This window comes from Capricornis sumatraensis, chromosome 17 (assembly GCF_032405125.1).
Source record: "Capricornis sumatraensis isolate serow.1 chromosome 17, serow.2, whole genome shotgun sequence".
Taxonomy (NCBI): Eukaryota; Metazoa; Chordata; class Mammalia; order Artiodactyla; family Bovidae; genus Capricornis; species Capricornis sumatraensis.
In genome coordinates, this window is record NC_091085.1 from 71166130 (window position 1) to 71188717 (window position 22588).

A 22588-nucleotide genomic window follows, 5' to 3' on the forward strand; every position below is an offset into this window, starting at 1 on the left:
TTTTACAGACGAGGACACGGAGACTCCAAAGGACTGATGAAGTGTTTTGGTCAGAGTCAGGCCTAAGGGCGTTTGAACTTTTCAAGGTTGTCTGTAGACCGAATGCCACAGTGGGTGTGAAATCAGTTAGTGATGTGGGGTTGGTAGCCTGGGTTTCTCAGTTAACTTGGCTGGGTGTGAGATTCCTTATAATGTCCTCTCTGGTGGTGACGTTCCTGCTCAGTTGTGAAATAGTTGTATCTTCTTTCGGTATATGTGTCTCATTTGTCACCCCGTCTGAACCAGCCAGGGGGAGGCCGGTGGCCACCCGTCCTGCCTCCTATAAGCAAGCATGCCGCAGGCCACTCATTCTCTTACTCGTTTGGCAGTTGCAGTGTAATGTCAGGGGGCAGGCCGCCTGTGCCTCTGTCCTGGTGGCAGTCTGTCGCTCTGGCCTTCGGCCTTTCAGTGAGCCCTTATCTCGCTTAGTCGCGGAAATAGTATTACCTGTTGAGGGGAAGGGGAGGCTCGGAAGCGGAGGGATTAAACCCTCAATGAGGGTATTTTGCTTACTAAAGTGGAGGACGGGTCTGGGCAGAGGTCTCCTGGCTACTGGTGGTGTGTACTTGCCAACCCTACCTCAGGCCACCGCACAGGATGGGATCCGGCAGGTGATGGTGAACTGAAGAGCCTTTGGCTTCATCCTCTTCCTGGGGTCCAGAAATGGACTTTTCCAGTTTTCCCAAAACTCCCTCCCATGTCCTCTTAATCCCAGCCTCTAGTTCTTGCTGTAACGACTCTCCTGGTGGAGCGTGATGGTCAGTAACTTCCAGAGAGGCCCGCGAAGTGCTCGGCCTTGTCGTGTTTGAATTCCGCTTCTGACCCCAAGTGTTTTTATGAAAGCTCACAGTCAGCTGTGAAATCTGTCCAGATAACAGAAGCGGAGATGTCCCACTGTGTGTGTGGTCGTGGCTGAAACTAGGAGCGGCACCTCGTGGTCCCTTCCCGTGATTGGGCCGAGTGTGGTCCCATCAGGCGCCTCTGTCACCTCTCCGTGCAGGTCGTGCTGTCAGGGCGAGAGGAAACCTGTTGCAGAGCACTTGCACGATGGCTAGGCCGCCTCTTTCCTTGAAGCGTCCTTTGTCCTTGGCGATGTTCTGAGACCGGACTAGATCGGCACATGTGCGCGTTTGTCAGCTCTGGTTGAACTCTCTGGACGGCCTCTGCAATGCATGTCCTTGTGTATTAAAGAGTGCCTCTCTATACACAGTATCTTCATCATTTGGGCCTGAAAATCAGAAATGTAGACCGAAAAGCATCCTAGAGACATGTCTTCAGTGGGTTTTGTACATTTCAGTCCTTACCTCCCTGTGGTGGTCACAGAAGGGCTTGCGTAGATGCTACTCCCAGGACTTGCCACCGCTTCGTGCTCAGGGAACACATAGAGACCCGGGGGAGTGGGAGTGCTGGGGTGACCTGGGGAGCCATGCCTGCGCCTCCATGAGGACGGTGTGCCTCCCACCATCTTCTCTTCTTTCACTGTTGTTACTTGTTGACGCACTTGAATGTTGATTTTGAGACATCGCTGTGTCACGGGAGCCCACTTGAGATCCAGAGGTGCACCTTAGTGCCTTCCAGGACAGGTAGGGAGACAACTGGTGGGCGTTCAATCATGAGCAGGAGGCGGTTGCTTAAAGATTTTTTAAAAATTCCGGGTCGTGGGCTGATGTGTTATTGGTTCTTTATTATCTGTTTGCATGTAGTTTATCTGTTTGGTTGTGCCGGGTCTTAGTTGCAGCACGTGGGATCCGTGGGATCTTTTGTTTTAGTTCCTGCATGTGAGGTCCAGTTCCCTGACCAGGGATTGAACCTGGGCCCCCTGCATTGGGAGCCAGGAGTCTTAGCCACCAAGTCCCTATTTACGTGTAATTTGATGTATACAGAGCAGTTCACGTCTGTAAATTGTGAAGGGTGGTAAAGAGATGCACACCCTTGCTCTGCCGCTCACTCTCAGAGTGGGGGCTTCGTCACTGGTGCTGCCTGTCCAGATGGCTTCTCCCGTTCCCACGGTCCTGCTTCGATGCTCACCGCTGCCCCACACCCCCAAACCCAGGTGACTGCTTTCTTGAACCTCATGGACTTCTGCTTCCTTCTCTTCTAAAATGTATAATTTTATCCACTAAGTATGCAGCCCTGAGCAGATACTTTTGTTTGTTTTTGAGCTTTTACGAAAGCGTATCCTGCAGTATGTAATCTGGGAGTGCTTTCCACTCAGAGGTGTTTCTGAGGTTCCGCCATGTTCCTTCTAGCTATCCATTTTGACTGCTGTGTATTCAGCACACCAGGGTGTGAGTAGCACACAGCTTATCAGTTGTTGTGGCGTTTGAGTTGCCTACAGTTTTTCCCCTAATACAGACTAGCTCCAACGAACATTGTTACTGATAAACTGCCACTCTTGAAGCTGTGTAAGAGTCAGTATTGTTCAAACTGGGCTCATGGTCATGGGTCATGAATTTGTTTCGGTGGCTACCCCAGTGTCTCTCTGTGATGTCCCTTTCTGTGTGCGGGGGTCTGTTTCTGGGCACTCTAGTGTTCTGTTGGTCAGTTTGTCCTGTGTCTGTTCCACGGTCTAACTCATTATCTGCTGAGACAGATCCTCTTATGTGCAGTTTAATGCAGTAGCTAGTGTCTAGATTACTAAGAGTGTATTGTCAGATGGCAGTGTTAGTTGAATGGATTATCATTCATCTGTCATCTCTGGAGAGGGAAATATTTATTGCTGAAATGTGGCAGATGTTGGAAGAGTAGGTACTAACCAGTCTCAGTGAGCAGACTTTAAAAAAGCGACTCACTTGGCTGTGCTGGGTCTTCATTGCTGCGAGCGGGTCCTCTCTAGTTGCGGGAACTCCTCTCTGGTTGTGGTGCGTGGCCTTAGCGCGGTGGCTTTTTGCAGATCGTGGGCTCAGCAGTTGTGGTGCATGGGTGTAGCTGCCCCTCCGTGTGTGGGACCTTCCTGGACCAGGGATCAAACCTGTGTCCCCTGCATGGGCAGGCAGATTCTTAACCACTGAACCGCCAGGAAAGTCCCTAGACTTTTTTTAAAAAATTATTTATCTGGCTGCTCTGGGTCTTAGTTGAGGCATGTGGGATCTAGTTCCCTGACCAGGGATCACGCCTGAGCCCCCTGTATTGGGAGTGCAGAGTCTTTGCCGCTGGACCATCAAGAAGTCCTTTGGTGTATAGACCTAATGTAACCTCATACCCTAACTCATTTGAAAGCTTTTTTAAAAAGTGAAACTTCGTTTTGAGGTAATTGTAGGTTTCCTTGCAGTTCCAAGAAATAATACAGACAGATCCTGTGTGCCCTTTATCCAGGTTCCCCCAGTGGTACACTGGAGTGCAGTTTCCCAGCCCTCGTATTAACGTTGCCAGAGTCATTACATGGATGGGCTCTGCCACCTCAGGCCCCTCCTGCAACCCAGATGGAGCCGCAGCCTGACCTCGGACGCCCACTAAGCTGATTCCTACTCCTATAGTTCTATTATTTCAAGAATATTACATAAGTGGAATATATAGTATGTAACCTTTGGGGAGGAGCCTTTTTCACTCAGCACAGCTCCCTCAAGATTCGTCTGAGTCGTGTGTGTATATTAGTTTGTTCCTTTCTATGGGTGAGTAGTTTTCCATAGCGTGGGTGTTCCACGGTTCGTTTACCCACTCACCCATTGAAGACCTCTGACTTCTTTCCGGATGTGGTGGTTAGGAGTACAGCCGTTATGCACAGTCCTATACAGGTGTTTGTATGAACCTAGGTTTTATTGCTCTGGAAAAATGCCCAGGGGTGCACTTGTTGGGTGTTACAGTGGTTGTATGTTGAATTTTAAAGGGAACTGGTTTTTTTAACCTCTTCTCAAGCATTTGGTGGTGCCCCCGTTTTCCCTTCTGGCCATTCTTGGTTTTGTTTCTTTTTTTTTTTTTCTTTCTTTCAAAAAATGTAGTCTTGGCCATGCTGGGATCCTTGCTTTCTCTAGCTGCGGCAGGTAGGGGCCACCCTCTAGCCGTGGTGTGTGGGCTCCTTGTGGTGGCCTCACTGGAGGAGCTCGGGCTCTAGGCGTGCAGGCTTCAGTGGGATGGCAGGCGGGCCCAGTTGTCCCGCGGCACGTGGGATCTTCCTGGACCGGGGCTCCCACCTGTGTCTCCTGCGTTGGCAGGTGGGTTTTGACCACTGGACCCCCAGGGAAGTCCCCTTTCGGCCTTCTGACAGGTGTGCAGCGATAGCTCATTGCAGTGGCAGTTTGTGCTCCTTACAGCTCGTGATGGTGACCACTGTCCACTGCACTCGCTGGCCATCTGTGTCCTCTTCGGATGTACATGTCTGGTTCATGTCTTTTGCCAGTTTTTGTTTGGATTGTTTGTTTTTTAACTCGTTTGGAGTTACGTCTTCTAGATGTTAACTTCGCCAGATACTTGTTTATACATTTTTTTCCCCCCGGCCTATAGCTTGTCTTTGCAGCCTCCTAACAGTCTTTTACGGGGCTTTCTAGGTGGTGCAGTGGTAAAGAGTCTGTCTGCCAGAGCGGGAGACACAATTCTTGCCTAGCAAACCCGAGGGACAGAGGAGCCTGGTGGGCTGTACAGTTCGTGGGGCTGAAAGAGTCAGACGTGACTAGGAGTTGAGCACGCGTGAGCACAGTCTTTTACAGAGCAAACAGTTGAAAGTGTTTATTGTGAATGCTTGTTTTCTGTATTAATCAATACCATGAATTTTGCTTCTTTCTTTGTGATGCAGTGGAATCCAGTGATTTAGTTTTTACAGAGTGAACTTGCCTTGTGCGCCTGGAATGACTCGCACGCAGTCACGGTGTGTGATTCTTTCTCTACATTGACTGTAGCTCTGTAAGTTTTCCTCTCCACGTGGTGCCCGCTGCAGTCTGCTTATTTTGAGTTGCTGTGTTTTCATTTTCATTCAGTTCTATGTATTTTAAGTTTTCTTTGAGATTTCCTCCTTGATCGATAGATTATTTAGAAGTGTATTGCTTGGGACTTCCCTGCGGTCCAGTGGTCAAGATTCTGCTTTCCAGTGCTGGGTTTGCGAGTTTAATCCCTGGTCGGGAACTAGGATCCCACGTGCTGCAGGATGTGGCCAAAAAAAGAATAGCAAGAAGAGATAAGAAAGCCTTCTTCAGCGATCAATGCAAAGAAATAGAGGAAAACAACAGAATGGGAAAGACTAGAGATCTCTTCAAGAAAATTAGAGATACCAAGGGAACATTTCATGCAAAGATGGGCTCGATAAAGGACAGAAATGGTATGGACCTAACAGAAGCAGAAGATATTAAGAAACATCAAGAATACACGGAAGAACTGTACAAAAAAGATCTTCACGACCCAGATAGTCATGATGATGTGATCACTAATCTAGAACCAGACATCTTGGAATGTGAAGTCAAGTGGGCCTTAGAAAGCATCACTATGAACAAAGCTAGTGGAGGTGATAGAATTCTAGTTGAGCTGTTTCAAATCCTGAAAGATGATGCTGTGAAAGTGCTGCACTCAATATGCCAGCAAATTTGGAAAACTCAGCAGTGGCCACAGGACTGGAAAAGGTCAGTTTTCATTCCAATTCCAAAGAAAGGCAATGCCAAAGAATGCTCAAACTACCGCACAATTGCACTCATCTTACATGCTAGTAAAGTAATGCTCAAAATTCTCCAAGCCAGGCTTCAGCAATACGTGAACCGTGAACTTCCTGATGTTCAAGCAGGTTTTAGAAAACCAGAGGAACCAGAGGTCAAATTGCCAACATCCGCTGGATCATGGAAAAAGCAAGAGAGTTCCAGGAAAACATCTATTTCTGCTTTATTGACTGTGCCAAAGCCTTTGACTGTGTGAATCACAACAAACTGTGGAAAATTCTGAAAGAGATGGGAATACCAGACCACCTGACCTGCCTCCTGAAAAATCTGTATGCAGGTCAGGAAGCAACAATTAGACCTGGACATGGAACAACAGACTGATTCCAGAAAGGAAAAGGAGTACGTCAAGGCTGTATATTGTCACCTGCTTATTTAACTTCTGTGCAGAGTACATCATGAGAAACACTGGACTGGAAGAAACACAAGCTGGAATCAAGATTGCCGGGAGAAATATCAGTAACCTCAGATATGCAGATGACACCACCCTTATGGCAGAAAGTGAAGAGGAGCTAAAAAGCCTCTTGATGAAAGTGAAAGAGGAGAGTGAAAAAGTTGGCCTAAAGCTCAACATTCAGAAAACGAAGATCATGGCATCTGGTCCCGTCACTTCATGGGAAATAGATGGGGAAACAGTGGCAATGGTGTCAGACTTTCTTTTTTTGGGCTCCAAAATCACTGCAGATGGTGACTGCAGCCATGAAATTAAAAGACGCTTACTCCTTGGAAGAAAAGTTCTGACCAACCTAGATAGCATATTCAAAAGCAGAGACATTACTTTGCCGACTAAGGTCCGTCTAGTCAGGGCTATGGTTTTTCCTGTGGTCATGTATGAATGTGAGAGTTGGACTGTGAAGAGGGCTGAGCGCTGAAGAATTGATGCTTTTGAGCTGTGGTGTTGGAGAAGAGTCTTGAGAGTCCCTTGGACTGCAAGGAGATCCAACCAGTCCATTCTGAAGGAGATCAACCCTGGGATTTCTTTGGAAGGAATGATGCTGAAGCTGAGACTCCAGTACTTTGGCCACCTCATGTGAAGAGTTGACTCATTGGAAAAGACTGTGATGCTGGGAGGGACTGGGGGCAGGAGGAGAAGGGGACGACAGAGGATGAGATGGCTGGATGGCATCACGGACTCGATGGATGTGAGTCTGAGTGAACTCCGGGAGTTGATGATGGACAGGGAGGCCTGGCGTGCTGAGATTCATGGGGTCGCAAAGAGTCGGACACGACTGAGCAACTGAACTGAACTGAACTGCTTAATTTCCACGTGTTTAGAGAGAGTGATTCCTACAGTAATTGATTTCCAGTTTGCTTCTCTTCTTACCAGAAAACATACTTTCTGTGATTCAGTGTTTTTAAAATTTGTTGAGGTTTGTTTTATAGCCCAGGATATGGTCCCAGTGAATGTTCCTTGGGCCCTGGAGAAGACTGTGTTACCCTGTTATTGTTGGGAGGGTGTTCTTTATATAGCAATTAGATCATGTTGGTTAATGGTGTTGTTGAGTTCTTTTATATCCTTGCTGATAATCTGACAGTTCTTTTAGTTTCTGAGTGGGGGCTTTGAAATTCCCAGTGTAACTGTGGGTGTGTCTGTTTCTTCTTTTAGCTGTATCAGTTTTTGCTTCCTCTGTTTTGGGATTCTGTTGTTTGGTGCCTGCACGTTTGGGATTGTTTTGTCTGCCTGGTGGGTTGATCCTTTTATCATTACGTAATGTCCTATTTTATCTCTGATCATTTTCTTTGCGCTGAAGTCTGTTTTATATGGTATTAGTATAGCCACCTCTGCTTCTTTCTGTTGGTTGCGTGCTAGATCTTTCCCCGTGCTTCTGCCTTGTATAATTTTATTTGCTTATTTATGTTTGGCTGCGCTGGGTCTTTGTTGCCCTGCAGGCTTTTCTCTCGTGGTGGTGAGTGGAGGCTGCTCTCTACTTGTGGCGTGTGGGCCTCTCATTGCGGCGGGTTCTCTTGTTGTGGACACAGGCCCTAGGGCGCGTGGGTTTCAGTAATTGCGGCAGGAGCACTTGGTCGTGTGGCTGCCCGGGCCCTAGAGCAGAGGCTCAGCAGCAGGCTTGCTGTGCAGCGGGTGGGATCTCCCGGGATCAGAGCTCAACCTCGCGTCTCCGGCACTGGCAGGCGGACTTCACCACTGAGCCACCAGGGAAGCCCCCCATCCTTTCAGTTGAATCTGAAGTGAGTTTCTGGTAATCAGCATTCAGATAGGTTGTGTTTTTATTCATTCTGCTATTCTCTGCCTTTTAATTAGCATGTTTAAACCAGGTCCTTTAAAGGCAATTGCCGATATATTAGGTCTGAAGCCTGACATTTTATTCTCTTTTGTTTCCTGTGTTTCTTGTTCTCAGCGTTCTTTCTTCTTGCCTTTGTTTGGGTTACCTGGACATTCTTTGGATTCCAGCTTGGTTACTCATACCAATTTTTAGAGTCTTGGTCTGTATAGTTTCTTAGTAGTTGCTTTGAGTATTTCAGTGTATTTGATTTACATGGTATTTGTGTTTTATCCCTGAGTAAAGTGTTGAAATATTCCTCCCATTTAGGTCTCTACCATTTTTCCTTTCTAGTGTCGTCGTTTCGGTTATCAGATAGTCTTAAAGTATTTCCATTATCAGACACAGTTTAGGAGAGTCAGGAAGAGAAGGGTCGTTTGTTGTGCTTACCTGTAGTTCTGCTCTTTCTTGCTGACGCTCCAAGGTTTCTCTTAGCATTCTCCTTCTCTCTGAAGAGGTTCCTCTAGCTGTTTAAGAGTAAAAGCCTGCTAGTGACAGGTGCTTTTAGTTTCCCTTCGTTTCAGATGTCCAGTATCTTTGGAAGCAGTGATCTTAGTTTATTAAACTTTTAGTTTGGAAAGTTTGAAATAAATCTTTTTGTGCCTGTCACTCACCTTCATCTGGTACCAGTCTGTCCCCATTCTTGTTTCTCCTGGCGGGGTTTTCATTTGTTTGTCAGTAAAAGAAAAGAACTCTTCATACATGTCGCTGGCATGCGCTACAGTGTGATACTGAGTTACCTTTCAGAATTCTCACCCTCTGGTGGTGTATCCCACTTTACAGATGAGAGAAGGGAAGCTTAGAATAGTGAGTGATTTGCCTCAGGTCACTCTGTGTTTGTTTCATTAGACTGTTTCCAGTGTTTCTGGGAGAACCAAGTGTGTTCTGACAGGACCTGTAACAGATTTGAAGGAGTGTTCCATTTATTTTAAAATGTCTCTCAGAATTCCCTGGCGGTCCAGTGGTTAGGACTCTGCCAGGGGCCCAGGTTCAACCCCTGGTCAGGGAAGTGGGGTCACATTCGCCGAGTGGTGTGCTCAGAAGAAACAAAAAGCCTCTTGTGTATTTTTCTCCATCTTCCTGAGGGAAATGTTGCCTCGCTGCTTCTGTGACTCTTCCAGAAAACACGTATCTTATGCTTGTAGCAGGCGTGGGCTTTCGCCGGTGGTGACAGAAGGTGAGTTGTTTTGATGATCGCATTCTAAGTTTCCACCTGTGTTCCTTTTCCTTCCAGCTGTCTATCAACGTCTATGACTACAACTGCCACGTGGACCTGATCCGGTTGCTCCGGCTGGAAGGGGAGCTGACCAAAGTGAGGATGGCGCGCCAGAAGATGAGCGAGATCTTCCCTCTGACCGAAGGTGGTGCTGCCGCAGCCGAGCTGCTCTCACAAACACAGAGAGCTGAAGGGTCTTTTTTCCCGTGCTGAAAGTGGGGCATACTCCTCATAAAAAATTCAGAATAGATAAGTGTAGTGGAAAGAAGAAAATCCATCCAAAGTCAGTGACTTTTAGTTTCTCATCTTCTAGGGTTTTGCTACACATAGTTGTGGTCATGCAGTACTGAGTCACATTTCAAATCTTGATTTCTTTCTCGTAATGTTACGATAAAATATTTCTATGTAATTAAAATTTCCCCGTTCCCTTTCTGTTTTCCATTCTGGTATTTATGTATTTAATCTGTTCTCTCAGAAACAGATAATTGTAACTGTAGTATAGTTAAACTTTCATAAGCACTTTTAAATTTAAATGTTTCATACCTTATTTGGTCCACAGTAATTGGGCATTTAAGTTATTTCCACTTAAGTTGCTTATTTGAAATGTGATTACACCAAGCATCTCTGTAGTTAAATCTCCATGCGTATACGTAATTGATGTTTTCGGGACAAGTGAGGTAACACAGATTCTAGATCCAGCTCTGTCCCCCTTTCCCTCCCACAAAGCATGACTGTGGAGTGTAGAAGCTGAAATCCGATTGCCTTTCAGATGTCTTTCTAGCTGTGTGACATTAAGTGCATTATATAAGCGTTCTAAGACTCAGTTTTCCCAGCAGTACGATGGGGATAACAGTAGTTTCTGCTCACAAGGCATTCTGTGTGCCTCGCTTAACACGTGCTTGGCGTGTCGTAAATGCTTGGATAGATGCCACTGTTACTGATGTTACTGTTGCCTGCCTCACAGGATTTTGATAGATACTGAAAGAGAAAGTGTGTAAATACTTTGCAGAAAATGAAACGCCCCGTAGCTGGAGGGATATTATGACTCCAGTGAGTTGATCTTACTTGGAAGCCTCAGCCTCGTGTGTGCTTAGTGCAGGTCGTAAGAATTGAATTTCTGTGAACTGGGCCAGGGTGTATGAGGCAGACGAAGCCTGTGTGTGCTGACGCCTCGGGGTGCGGCGCCTGCTCTGCCCGCCTTCGGAGCGGGGGCTGCGGGATGGGCAGTGACGCGGGGCGCGGGTGTCTTGCAGAGCTCTGGCTGGAGTGGCTGCACGACGAGACCAGCATGGCCATGGACGGCCTGGACCGGGAGCACGTGTACGACCTCTTCGAGAGAGCGGTGAAGGATTATATCTGTGAGTCCCCTGCGGGCCGGCCCAGGCGGGTCTGGCAGGCTCCCCTCGCGTCCCTCTCGGCTGCCGGGGCCACACCATGAGGCGCTGCCCGCAGGAAAGTCCTTCGACCAGCAGTGGGAAAGACTGGAGTGCGGTTATTATCATCACTGTCTGTGGTTTTCAGTTGAGGCTTTTGGTTTCACAACGCGCGTGGAAGAAACAGTTGAAGGGAGGAGGTGAATAGACTCGCCCCCAGCATTTGTCTCCAGGGAGAACTTAGCTGCTATTTCCAGGTGACTAAAGGTTACCTTTTACATATTGAATGGAATTTTAGAAGCTTTGGACTGGATGCTTCTTTTCCCCCTATACTCAGTTCAGTTCAGTCACTCAGTCGTGTCCGACTCTTTGTGACCCCATGAATCGCAGCATGCCAGGCCTCCCTGTCCATCAGCAACTCCCGGAGTTCACTCAGATTCACATCCATCGAGTCAGTGATGCCATCCAGCCATCTCATACTAAAAAACTTAAAAAAATTTGAAATTATTATGGATTTATAGGAGTTTGCGAAGATGGTACAGAGAGGTCTTGTGTAATTTCTTGATCCAGTCTGCCAGTATCTTATGACTGTAGTATATGCATGTTCAGTCACTTCAGTCGTGTCCCACCCTTTGCGACCCTATGGACTGTAGCCCACCAGGCTCCTTCCTCTGTTGATGGGATTCTCCAGTCAAGAGTACTAGAGTGGGTTGTTACGCCCGCCTCCAGGGGATCGTCCCAACCCAGGTATCGAACCTGTGTCTCCTGCGCTCTAGGCAGGTTCTTTTCCACTGAGCCACCAGGGAAGCCCCATGACTGTAGGACAAACTCAAGGAAACGGCCCTTGGTACATACAATGTCTGTATATAGTTTTGTGATATTTTATTTCACCACTGTCTCGAGCTACAGAATCTTCCATCACCACGGAGATCTGCCTGGTCTGCTGGTCTTTCACTTCAGTGAAAGTGAAGTGCGAACGCTTTATCTCTCTTTAAATCCAGTTTGATGGTATATAAGTCTCTAAAATATTTTCTCTGCAGACACTGAGGACTGTATCAGACAATGTTGTGGATAAAATGTTTTTTAAAAAAGTCCCCATTGTTAATTAAATATCTCTTTTCCCTGTCTAATTGTCCTCACTCCCCATTTCCCCTTGTGAGAAGTGCAGAGCCCCCTGTAAACCTGACTAACCCTCACTAAAGGAGGATTCTGCCTCAGAGAGCTAGTTCATTTTGTATTTCACAGCCCATGTGGCAGCTCTGTACTGGTGAGTGAAAACAGAGCCGCTAACAAACTTTAGCTAAGTTCTTTGAAATAGATTTATTTCATTGAAAAAGCAAGCCTCAGGAAAACATGCGGGAATTCTCATGTTAGCTTTATCTTTTTAGAATTTTTATTTTCGAAGATTAGTGTATAAACATCAAATTATTTCCAGATCTCTGAAAAGTGACTTAATAGGCAAAATGTGTTTGGTAAAAAACAATGCGTTTATCAAGAGTTTAATTCATTAGTTTTAAAGCTGCAGGAGTGAGCATATAGAAAGTTTATTAAAGAGGGAAAGAAACAAGGCAGCCAGGTCTCTTTGTTGTATTTTAGAGATTTAAAAATCTTTGGTAACAGGATTGGTACTTTTTTTTTTTCATTTCAATCGGAAGGCTTAAAGATGAATCAAGATTTAAAAGTTGGAACAGTCTAGGCTTTGCAGTCTTTCTGAAAATTCACTCAGATTTCTAACTATTTTCATTGAAATCTGTTAAGGGTTGCTTCAATTTTAATAAATCCGCTTTATAACCAGTCGTAAGATTACATATTACCACCTGGCGTGTACTGCTTACACAGTCAGGACTCACTGCTGATGCTTCGTAGGCGCGTCGGGTAGACGTTCTTCTCAGGCTGCGGTGTTGATACAGGTGACCTGGGATGCCTGTCAGTGACGCTGTGCTCTTTCTCCACGAATGAGCACTTTTTCAGTGGGCTCATTTCTTCTGTTTGCTTCAGAACAAAAGTTTTTACATTCGGGCATTTCCTATCCTGAATATACCTCTCGTTTTTAGGTCCTAACATTTGGCTAGAGTACGGCCAGTATTCAGTCGGCGGGATTGGTCAGAAGGGTGGCCTCGAGAAAGTCCGCTCTGTGTTTGAAAGGGCCCTCTCGTCCGTTGGGTTACACATGACCAAGGGACTTGCCATCTGGGAGGCATACCGGGAGTTTGAAAGTGCCATCGCGGAAGCTGCCCGGGTGAGTGCCCAGTGCTTGCCTTCTATCAGCCGCTTACCAGTCTTCGTTAGTGGTCTGGGAAGAACACAGTGAACAAAACGGTCTTTGCCCATCCCTTAGCGGGTGGGCAGCAAAGTAAATAAAATCAAGTATCTTTGTGGAGTAGTAGGAGTGTCTTCCTTGCCTAAAAAGCAGATTCCCTACAAGCTTTTTCTAGTGTTTAAAAATACTGCTGTTTTAGTTATGGTTCCAGGTGAATGTACAAAGGATAACCAAGTCACCCCCCCCCAAATTATGTATTAATATGACATTCAAATTATATTAGTATAATATATAAATATAGATTACATTAATATATACATGTTTTCTGCTAATGTAATATAAAATATAATTTATATTAAAATGTAAATATGTTCATTCAAATTATATGTTGATATATAATTTTGAAGGGGTGACTTGGTTGTCCTTGTACACTGTACATACAGAGTGTGTCCCATAGTAACTATGAGGTTTGACCTCACCATGATTGCGTTTTTTCAGACTAGACTATGATTTATAGGGTTTGAGAGTCCACTCCCCGGTGTCTCCCCCACGATGTGTGTGACCACACTGTTGTTGGTGCACAGTGGAGCCCTGTATCACTTAGATCATCATGATTACGAGCGCCCAGGCCCTTCTGGATGGAGTCCCTGTTGAAGAACGTGCGGTGGTGCCTGCCCCCCACCCTCACTGAGGCGCGGGACAGAGCCTCTGGCTGACACATGTCAGTCGTGACCCCGTGTGGACTCGGGTCCCGCGCTCCCCTCAGTGTTCCTGCAGTTGCTGCCTCTGTGCTTTGATTCCTGCTGTTCATTCACTGGGGGGGTCTGTTTCTGTCTGATTAGTTCTGGAGAGCCTGCAGAGGTGTCCCCAGTGCCAGCTCCTCCAGGAGTCCTTCCTGACTTCTTCCCTTGATAGCTGCAGACAGCCCTAAAAACCAGCCTGAAGCAAGCCACGAGCCTTTGATACTTGAGATGCCTCTGTCCTATCTCATGATAGTCTTTTGGGTCCATTTCTTAGATTCCTTCTTGCTCTCCCCATCACCATCACTTGGTAGAGATAACATTGACATTTGAGCCTAATACTTTGGCATAACACTTCATGTGTAAGGGGTCCTATGAATTTTTTTTAGTGTGAGCTAAAAATGTGCTAAAACAATTTTTGAAGTAGGCAGAACCAAAGTTTGTTATTTACTACGGGTTTGCTTCTTTAGCCCATGGCTGGCTTCCTTTCCCCTTCTGACTGGGAACAAACCTTTGATTCACAGCTGGAGAAAGTCCACAGTCTCTTCCGGCGACAGCTGGCGATCCCACTCTACGGTAAGAGAAACTGCCCCGTCAGCAGTCTGCGCTTTGGGGCGTGTCATGATTAGGCCTTTCCCAGCATCTCATGAGGCAGACGTGGCTGGCATTTGATTTCTTTTTGGATGTCACTGTTGACAAGGCCCTGGGTAAAAATGTATCTTGGATTGTTAACGCTCAGGAGAGTTGTGAGGGTTAGGGGTGGGACTCCCAGTTTCCTATGTTAAGACGTGGTGCGTGGGTGGGCGGAGACAGGGTCTCTGAAAGGACTAGGGAAGCTGACCCCCTGTATTTTCTGGGGGAAAAAGAGTTCTGTCATAAGCATTTTCCCTTCAGAAGAAACCTCCATTACAGGGTGGATATTTTACGTGGGCTTTGGAGGTGATTTGGTTCATGAGCATAGTTGATTGGAGTAGCTCTGTCTGAATTTTTTTGGGGTTGGGAAAGATTCTTTTTCGTGTGAACGTAATTTGGCAAGCCAGACCTCCTTTTTTTGAATGCAAGAAGCACTGGGAGGACTTTCCCAAGCGTGGGAAGGGTTCGAGGCCACCGTCTTGTGTGTTCCCTGGGTGCGGTTATGCACCGCACACCTTGGGAACCTCTGAGCGACTTTACTTAAACCCAGGTGTTACTTCTCTTTTTACTTGCCTGGTTTATTTGGGTTTGATTTGACAAATTATAAAGTGGCTCTTCAGTTGAATCCTTGGGTGACAAGCAGAAAAGTCCAGAGTGGAGCTGGCTTGTACATTTCACCTCACATACCAGTGTGAGATAGTGCAGCATGGTGAGTGAGCGTGAACTTGAGGCAGAAGACTGCCTGGGTTCAGAGCCTCGCTCTGCCACTGACCGTGGCCGGGTGACGTGACCCTCTGCTTGTGTTTCCTCAACCGCAGCTTGGGGATCACTGTAGAACCTCCCTTGCAGAATTGTGAGGCTTGAGTGAGGTAATGGATGTGAAGTGTTAGAACACAGGAAGCAGTGCGTACGTGTGGTTCTAGCCTTGCTGTTAGTTCCATTTACTGATGGTTGGATTAGCTGGTAGGGCTGCCCAGGATGGTGCTTCAGGACAGAGTCTGGGGCCAAAACAGGGCTCAGCAGAAGAGGTCAGGGTTCAGTCAGTAAGAGCCCATGGCCAGAGATGCGGGAGGGGCCCGGGGCACCTGTCTCAGAGTTTACTCTGTGTTTGAGATGATAAAACCCAACGGCCAGACCCACAGGGCTGACTCCATCTCTCAATAGATATGGAAGCAACGTTTGCAGAGTATGAGGAATGGTCTGAAGACCCCATTCCAGAGTCAGTAATTCAGAGTTACAACAAAGCACTGCAGCAGCTGGAGAAATACAAGCCCTATGAGGAAGCCCTGGTGAGTATGGCCCCTTCTGCATTAAATGTCTCTCTCCCAGCTGCTCCCTACATCAACAGTTGCGAGTAAAACAGTATCTTTGTCATGAAATGTGTAGAGTGGATGAATGTGTACATTCAGTTTCCATCCTGATGAGAGTGAGCGTCCATGTGCCCACCACCCAGGTTAAGAAGTAGCGCGTTGCCGGTCCCTCAGGAGTCTCCTCTGTGCCCTCTCCGGCTGCTTCCTCCTCCCTCTCCCGAGAGGCAGCCACTTTCCTGACGTGTGACCATCATCCCCTTGCTTTTCTTTATAGTTTTATGCCCTATGGACGTATCCTTAATGTATAGTTCAGTTTTGCTTGTTTTTGAGCTTCTGTATAATGGAATCAGGCTGTATATTTTCTTTTCATTCAAGATGTCTTTGAGTTTGACGTTGATAAGTATAGTTACAGTCCATTTGTTTACTGTAAGGTTGTCTGTGTATAAACTATCCCTTTCATAGGTAGTTGGGTTGTATCCAGTGTTTTGCTAGGAGGAGGAGAATTGTTCTGATGATTCTCAGACGTATCTCTTGGTACACGTGAAAAAGAGTTTCTTTAGGCGCATATGTAGCAATTGTTGAGGTACCTATGTCACAATGGAAGGAAGTGCTGGGTCCTGAGGCAGAGCCGAACTGTTTCCAGGCTGTAGCCGCTGCTTCTGCCGGCAATATCTTAGCGTTCTCATTGCCCTGCCAGCTGGGATGTTGACATTTTAGCCAGTCTCATGGATTTGAAAGCACAGTTTTAATTTGCATTTCTCTTTCATTACTAATGAAGTTGAGCGTCTTTTCACACCTCAGATTTCCTTTTTTAAAAAAATCTTTGAAGTAGCTGTTAAAGTCTTTCACTCAGTTTTCTTTCGGTTTGTCAGATTTTTTCTAGTTGACATCTGGGCGTCCTGGGTCTTCATGCATACTTTCGGTTGCATGTATTGCGATTTCTTCCTCCCAAGTCGGTGGCCTGTTGTTGCCATCCCCCCCCCGCAGTGGCATGTTTTGATGACTAGTTGTCCTTAAGTGATGTTACTTAGTTTGGCTGCGCCGGGTCTGTCTCGCTGCAGGGGCTTCTCTCGAGTTGCGGTGCGCGGGCCCCTCATTGCGGTGGCTTCTCTTGTTGCGGAGCACGGGCTCTCGGGCACGTGGCTCCCGGGCTCGGGAGCGCAGGCTCAGTGGTGGCGTCTCACAGGTTTAGTTGCTCCTGGGCGTGTGGGGTCTTTCCGGACCAGGGATCCAGCCCACACCTCCTGCGCTGGCAGGCGGATTCTTTACCACGGAGCCACCAGGGAAGCCCAGTGAACAGTTCTTGATTGTAATGTAATTGGATTTATCGTTCTTTCTCTTAGAATTTGTGAATAAGAATTCTCTCTGTACTCTGGGGTCACTGATCGACTTAGCTCTTGTTTTTCTTCTGAAAATTTATAGTTTTGCTGTTTGTTTTTCAGCTTTCATCTGGAATGGATCTTTGGGCATGGTCTGAGGTGTGGGCTAACTTCGTTTTTTATGTAGAGAAACAGTTGTTCATTGCTGACTTTGGTAATTCTCCCTGGCCCTCACTCATGTGTTGCCCCATGCCTGTCAGGGATTAGCTGTCCATTTCTGTGTGGGTCCATTTCTGGGCTCTTTGCTCCACCCTGCTGGTTTATGTTACACTGTTGCAATGATGGGATGGTTTTATAATTAAGTTTTGATCTTCGGTAGCATGAGTCCCATTCATGCCGTTCCTCTCCTAGAGGGCCTTGGCTTTCTTTAGCTGCTAATGCTTCCATTAAGAATGAGAATCAATTTTTCAAGTTCTACTTAATAATATTATCGTTACTATTTTTTTTATTTGGCCACACTGTGCGGCATGTAGGATCTTAGTTCCCTGACCAGGGATGGAACTCGGACCCTTGGCAGTGAGAGCATAGAGTCCTAACCATTGGACTGCCAGGGGACTCCTTTGAATTTTGATGGGAATTGCATTGAATCTGTAGGTGAATTGTTGAAGAATTTGCATTTTTTAAACATCGAACCTTCCAGTCTGTGAACATGGTCTGTTGTTGCTGTTCAGTTGCTCAGTCATGTCTGGCTCTTTGTGACCCCGTGGAATGCAGCATGCCAGGCCTCCCTGTCCTTCACTATCCCCTGGGGCTTGTGTAGACTTAGTGTCCATTGAGTTGATGGTGCCATCCAACCATCTCATCCTCCGATGCCTGCTTCTTCCGCCTTCAGTCTTTACCAGCATCAGGATTCTTTCCAATGAGTTGGCTGTCCGCATCAGGTGGCCAGAGTATTGGAGGTTCAGCATCAGTCCTTCCATTGAATATTCAAGGTTGATTTTTTTTTTAGGATAGACCGCTTTGATCTCCTTGCTGTCCAAGGGACTCTCAAGAGTGTTCTCCAGCACCACAGTTTGAAAGCATCAATTCTTTGGTGCTCAGTCTTCTTTCTGGCCCAACTAGCACATCTGTATATAGCTACTGGAAAAACCATAGCTTTGACTATAAGGACCTTTGTCAGCAAAGTGATATCTCTGCTTTTTAATATGCTGTCTAGGTTTGTCATAGCTTTTCTTTCAAGGAGGAAGCGTCTTAATTTCATGGCTGTAGTCACCATCTTCAGTGATTTTGGAGCCCAAGAAAATAAAGTCTGTCACTGTTTCCATTGTTTCTCCATCTATTTGCCATGAAGTGATGGGGCTGGATGCCATGATCTTAGTTTTTTGAATGTTGAGTTTTAAGCCAGCTTTTTCACTCTCCTTTTCACCTTCATTAAGGCTCTTTAGTCCTTCTTAACTTTCTGCTGTTAGGGTGGTGTTATCTGTATATCTGAGATTACTGATATTTCTCCCAGCAGTCTTGATTCCAGCTTGCGATTTCTCCAGGCCAGCATTCTGCATGATGTACTCTGCAGATACATTAAATAAACAAGGTGACAGTATACAACCTTGACGTACTCCTTTCCCAATTTTGAACCAGTTTGTTGTTCTATGTCTGATTCTGACTGTTGCTTCTTGACCTGCATCCAGGTTTCTCAGGAGGGAGGTAAAGTAGTTTGGTATCCCCATCTCTTGAAGAATTTTCTGCAGTTTGTTGTGGTTCACACAAAGGCTTTAGCATAGTCATCGAAACAGAAATAGATGTTTTTCTGGAATTCTCTTTTTTTTCTATGATCCAGCGGATGTTGGCAATTTGATCTCTGTCTTCTCTGCCTTTTCTAAATCCAGCTTGAACATCTGAAAGTTCTCGGTTCACGTTCTGTTGAAACCTAGCTTGAAGGATTTTTAGCATTACCTTGCTAGCATGTGAAGTGAGTGCAGTTTTGTGGTAGTTTGAACATTCTATGGCATTGCTCTCTTTGGGATTGAAATGAAAACTGACCTTTTTCAGTCCCGTGGCCACTGCTGAGTTTTCCAAATTTGTTGGGCATATTGAGTGCGGCACTTGAACAGCATCATCTTTTAGGAGTTTAAGTAGCTCAGCTGGAATTCCATCACCTCCACTAGCTTTGTTTGTAGTAATACGTCCTAAGGCCACTTGATTTCACACTCTAGGATATCTGGCTCTAGGTGAGTGATCGTAGCATTGTGGTTATCTAGGTCATTAAGACCTTTTTGTACAGTTCTTGCAGCCTCTTAGTATCTTCTGCTTCTGTCCGGTCCGTACCATTTTTTATTGTGCCCATCTTTACATGAAATGTTCCTTTGGTATCTGATTTTCTTGAAGAGATCTCTAGTCTTTCTTTTGTTTACTCTCTTTCTTTGCATTGTTCACTTAGGAAGGCTTTCTTCTCTCCTTGCTGTTCTTTGGAACGCTGCATTCAGATGGATTTATCTTTTCTTTTCTCCTTTGCCTTTTGCTCTCTTCTTTTTTCTGCTATTTGTAAGACCTCTTCAGAGAACCATTTTGCCTTTCTTTTTCTTGGGGATGGTTTTGATCACTGCCTCCTGTATAATTTTACAAACCTCTGTCCATAGTTCTTCAGGCACTCTATCAAATCTGATCCCTTGAACCTATTTGTCACTTCTTGTGTATAGAGGTTTGATTTAGGTTATCCCTAAATGGCCTAGTGGTTTTTCCTACTTTCTTCAATTTAAGTCTGACTTTGGCAATAAGGAGCTCATGGTCTGAGCCACAGTCAGCTCCAGGTCTTGTTTTTGCTGATTGTATGGAGCTTCTCCATCTTCAGCTGCAAATGTAATCAGCCTCATTTGGGTATTGACCATCTGGTGAATGTCATGTGCAGAATCATCTCTTGTGTTGCTGGAAGAGTGTGTTTTCTGTGACCAGTGCATTCTCTTTTCAGAACTGTGTTAACCTTTGCCCTGCTTCATTTTGTACTTCAAGGCCAAACTTGCCTGTTACTCCAGGTGTCTCTTGACATCTTACTTTTGCATCCCAGTCCCCTGTGATGAAAAGGACATCTTTTCTTGGTGTTAGTTCATGAACATGGTATAGGCCTCTGCTGTTGAGGTCTTATCTTTCTCTGAGGTCTTATAAATTTATCCAGTGCCTTGAACACATTTTTAGATGTATTTCTAAGTGTTTTTAATACTGTTGTAAGCAATATCTTTTTAACGATTTTCTGTTCTAGCTGTTTGTTCCTGGTATATAAAATGTAATTTTTAGTGGTATTTTAATCAAACTTGTTCAGTCCTTATTAATACTGGTAATGTATAGATTTGGGGGAATTTTCTGTGTTGACAGTAATACACACATGGTATTAGTTACAAATGGCCTTTATTCCCTTTTCTTGGCCTTAGAATATTTTTTATTTCATTCACCGCTCCTCAGGCTTCTGCTTTTGTTTTCTCGAGTTTCTTGTCTTTCAGTTGGCCCGCAGGTCACTGTTAATGCTGCGTTTTGCAGCACCTGTGTGGTCGCGCTTGCTGCGCACATTTCCGGCTGTCTCGGCTTCCTCTCACCACACCCTAGATCTTTCACTTGGAGTCACTTTTCCTTTGCTTCAAGTCCACCCTTTAGTGTCATGTGCTTGGATATTTATTTGTAACATTTTCTGTTTTTATTTAAGAGGTCTTTGTTCTCTTTGAGAGTTGATTTCGCAGGATATAGAATTCTAGGCTGACAGTTCTGTTCTCTGAGCAGTTAAATATGTCTTTCTGGCTTCTGTTGTGCTGCTGAGAAGTCAACTGTCTTAAAGAACTTTTGCTTCTTGGAAGGAAATTCTTGTTTGTACCCTGGCCAGTTTTAAGATGTCATTGTCTTTTGTTTGTTTTTGTTTTATTTCTCTCTTTTTTGGCTGCACATATAGGATTCTAGTTTCCTGAGCAGGGATCAAACCCTCTTTCCTCATGTTTGAAGAGCAGTGTCCTAACCACTGAACCACCAGTGAAGTCTCAAGACTTCTTTGGTTTGGTTTGATGTCCGGCAGTTTGGTTACAGTAGGGCCAGGTGTGTGGGTTTCTTTGTATTTATCTTGCTTAAGGTTTGTTGAACTTCTTGGCTGTGCTTTTGGTATCTTTAATGGGCTGGTGAGTAAGAACACAGCTTTTAGCTCTGGGCTAGGACTTTACTCCTGTGACTTGGTTTCCTCAAATGTCCGATGGGATTGAAATGATAACTGCCTCCTGGGATTGTTGTAAAGATCAAATTCTTAATATTATCTCTTAAACTGGCAAAAGCTTAGCCTTCCCTTAGCTTAACCACCTTCATTTAGATTTTGTTTGTGATATTTCTTGTTTCTTTCCCAGTTGGTTGATTTGCAAGAATTTTTTTTTTTCAATATTCAATCGAGTATTTTCTGCCATTTTCAGTGACACAGTTTGCCTGGGTAACTGATTTTTGGCATTATTTAGTAGAAACTGAGCCTCTCCAGTCTCATCTTTTTAAGATCAGAGCTGGCCCGCATGAGCACTCTCTTTTTCACATGTGAATAATTGGCATTTAGGTGTATTTCACAGAGGGCTTCTCTGGTGGCTTAGATGGTAAAGAATCTTCTGCAATGCAGGAGACCTGGGTTTGATCCCTGGGTCAGAGAAGGAGAATGGCAACCTATTTTAGGATTCTTGCCTGGAGAATTCCATGGACAGAGGAGCCTGGTAGGCTGCAGTCCATGGAGTCTGCAAAGAGTTGGCCGTAAGTGAGCGGCTAACACAACACCACTACCCTTCACAAAGCCTCATTCGTGAAATCCTGGGCCAGTTGAGTTTTGCTTTGACCATCAGCAGGGAGTGGCTGAGGAGAGAATGAGCTGAACAAGAGGATTTTGTCTAACGAGACTTCTGGCTGGCTGTCTCTGGGCCAGTGCACAGTGGCCATACATAGCTTCTTCCGTCTCCTGCGTGTGCTTGCGCTCTGGCAGGAGCCGATACTTGGAATGACAGGCGTGAAGCGACGCAGGGCACCAAGCCATTCTGGTGTGGTTGCGTTCACCCCACTCAGTAGGCCAAGAAAGCCGTATCTGTTTCGGAAGAGGGCTAGCAGTGGTCATTGGCCAGGTATTTCTCTTTCATGCAGTTCCTGGTTGATGGGTGGTTTCAGTTCTCTGTGATCTAGGAGTAGACTTAGGAAAGGGATTATGGAGCCTCTGTAACTCTTGCCATGAGGTGGTACTTTGGACTCACATTCTGTCTGTCAGACTTGCAGATCCGATGTGCAGAGGTTCTGAGAGTGGGGATTGGTGGGGTGGCCATTCTCACCATGGTTTACTGTGGACATGTGTGTGCTCTCCAACAGTGACACGTAGCCCATTGCAACTTCACTGCCATTCTCCTTTGCCCCAGCTGCAAGCTGAAGCGCCCAGGCTGGCCGAGTATCAAGCGTACATCGATTTTGAGATGAAAATGGGCGACCCCGCCCGCATTCAGCTGATCTTTGAGCGCGCCCTGGTTGAGAACTGCCTTGTTCCAGACTTATGGATCCGTTACAGTCAGTACCTAGTAAGATAACCTACCTGTTCTAATCTCACTTTATTTTTACCAATTTAGGTTCTAGTTAGAATCAGAAAGAGTGCCAGGAGTTGGCAATGTGTTGCCCCTCTCTGCTTGATCCACTAAGGAAGTCTTCTCGTGTTGCATTGTAAACTGATGACTTAACTGTGAAAAAAAGTTGGCATAGTCTTACTATCATGGACTTTATAACAGAATAATTTTTCTTTTACCGTG

At 45.7% G+C, this 22588-nt stretch overlaps 1 protein-coding gene across 2 annotated transcripts in view; it reads left to right on the plus strand.

The window, feature by feature from the left end:
- SART3 (spliceosome associated factor 3, U4/U6 recycling protein) overlaps nucleotides 1–22588 on the plus strand; it is a 39369-nt gene that overhangs the window by 1685 nt on the left and 15096 nt on the right. Inside the window, exons 2-7 of one of the 2 annotated variants that reach the window (XM_068989782.1) lie at nucleotides 9189–9315; nucleotides 10424–10528; nucleotides 12598–12782; nucleotides 14014–14119; nucleotides 15341–15465; nucleotides 22208–22363. In XM_068989782.1, coding sequence (XP_068845883.1) covers nucleotides 9189–9315; nucleotides 10424–10528; nucleotides 12598–12782; nucleotides 14014–14119; nucleotides 15341–15465; nucleotides 22208–22363 — 804 coding nt within the window. The remainder of the gene's footprint in view (nucleotides 1–9188; nucleotides 9316–10423; nucleotides 10529–12597; nucleotides 12783–14013; nucleotides 14120–15340; nucleotides 15466–22207; nucleotides 22364–22588) is intronic. The other variant, XM_068989783.1, reaches the window with a different exon arrangement.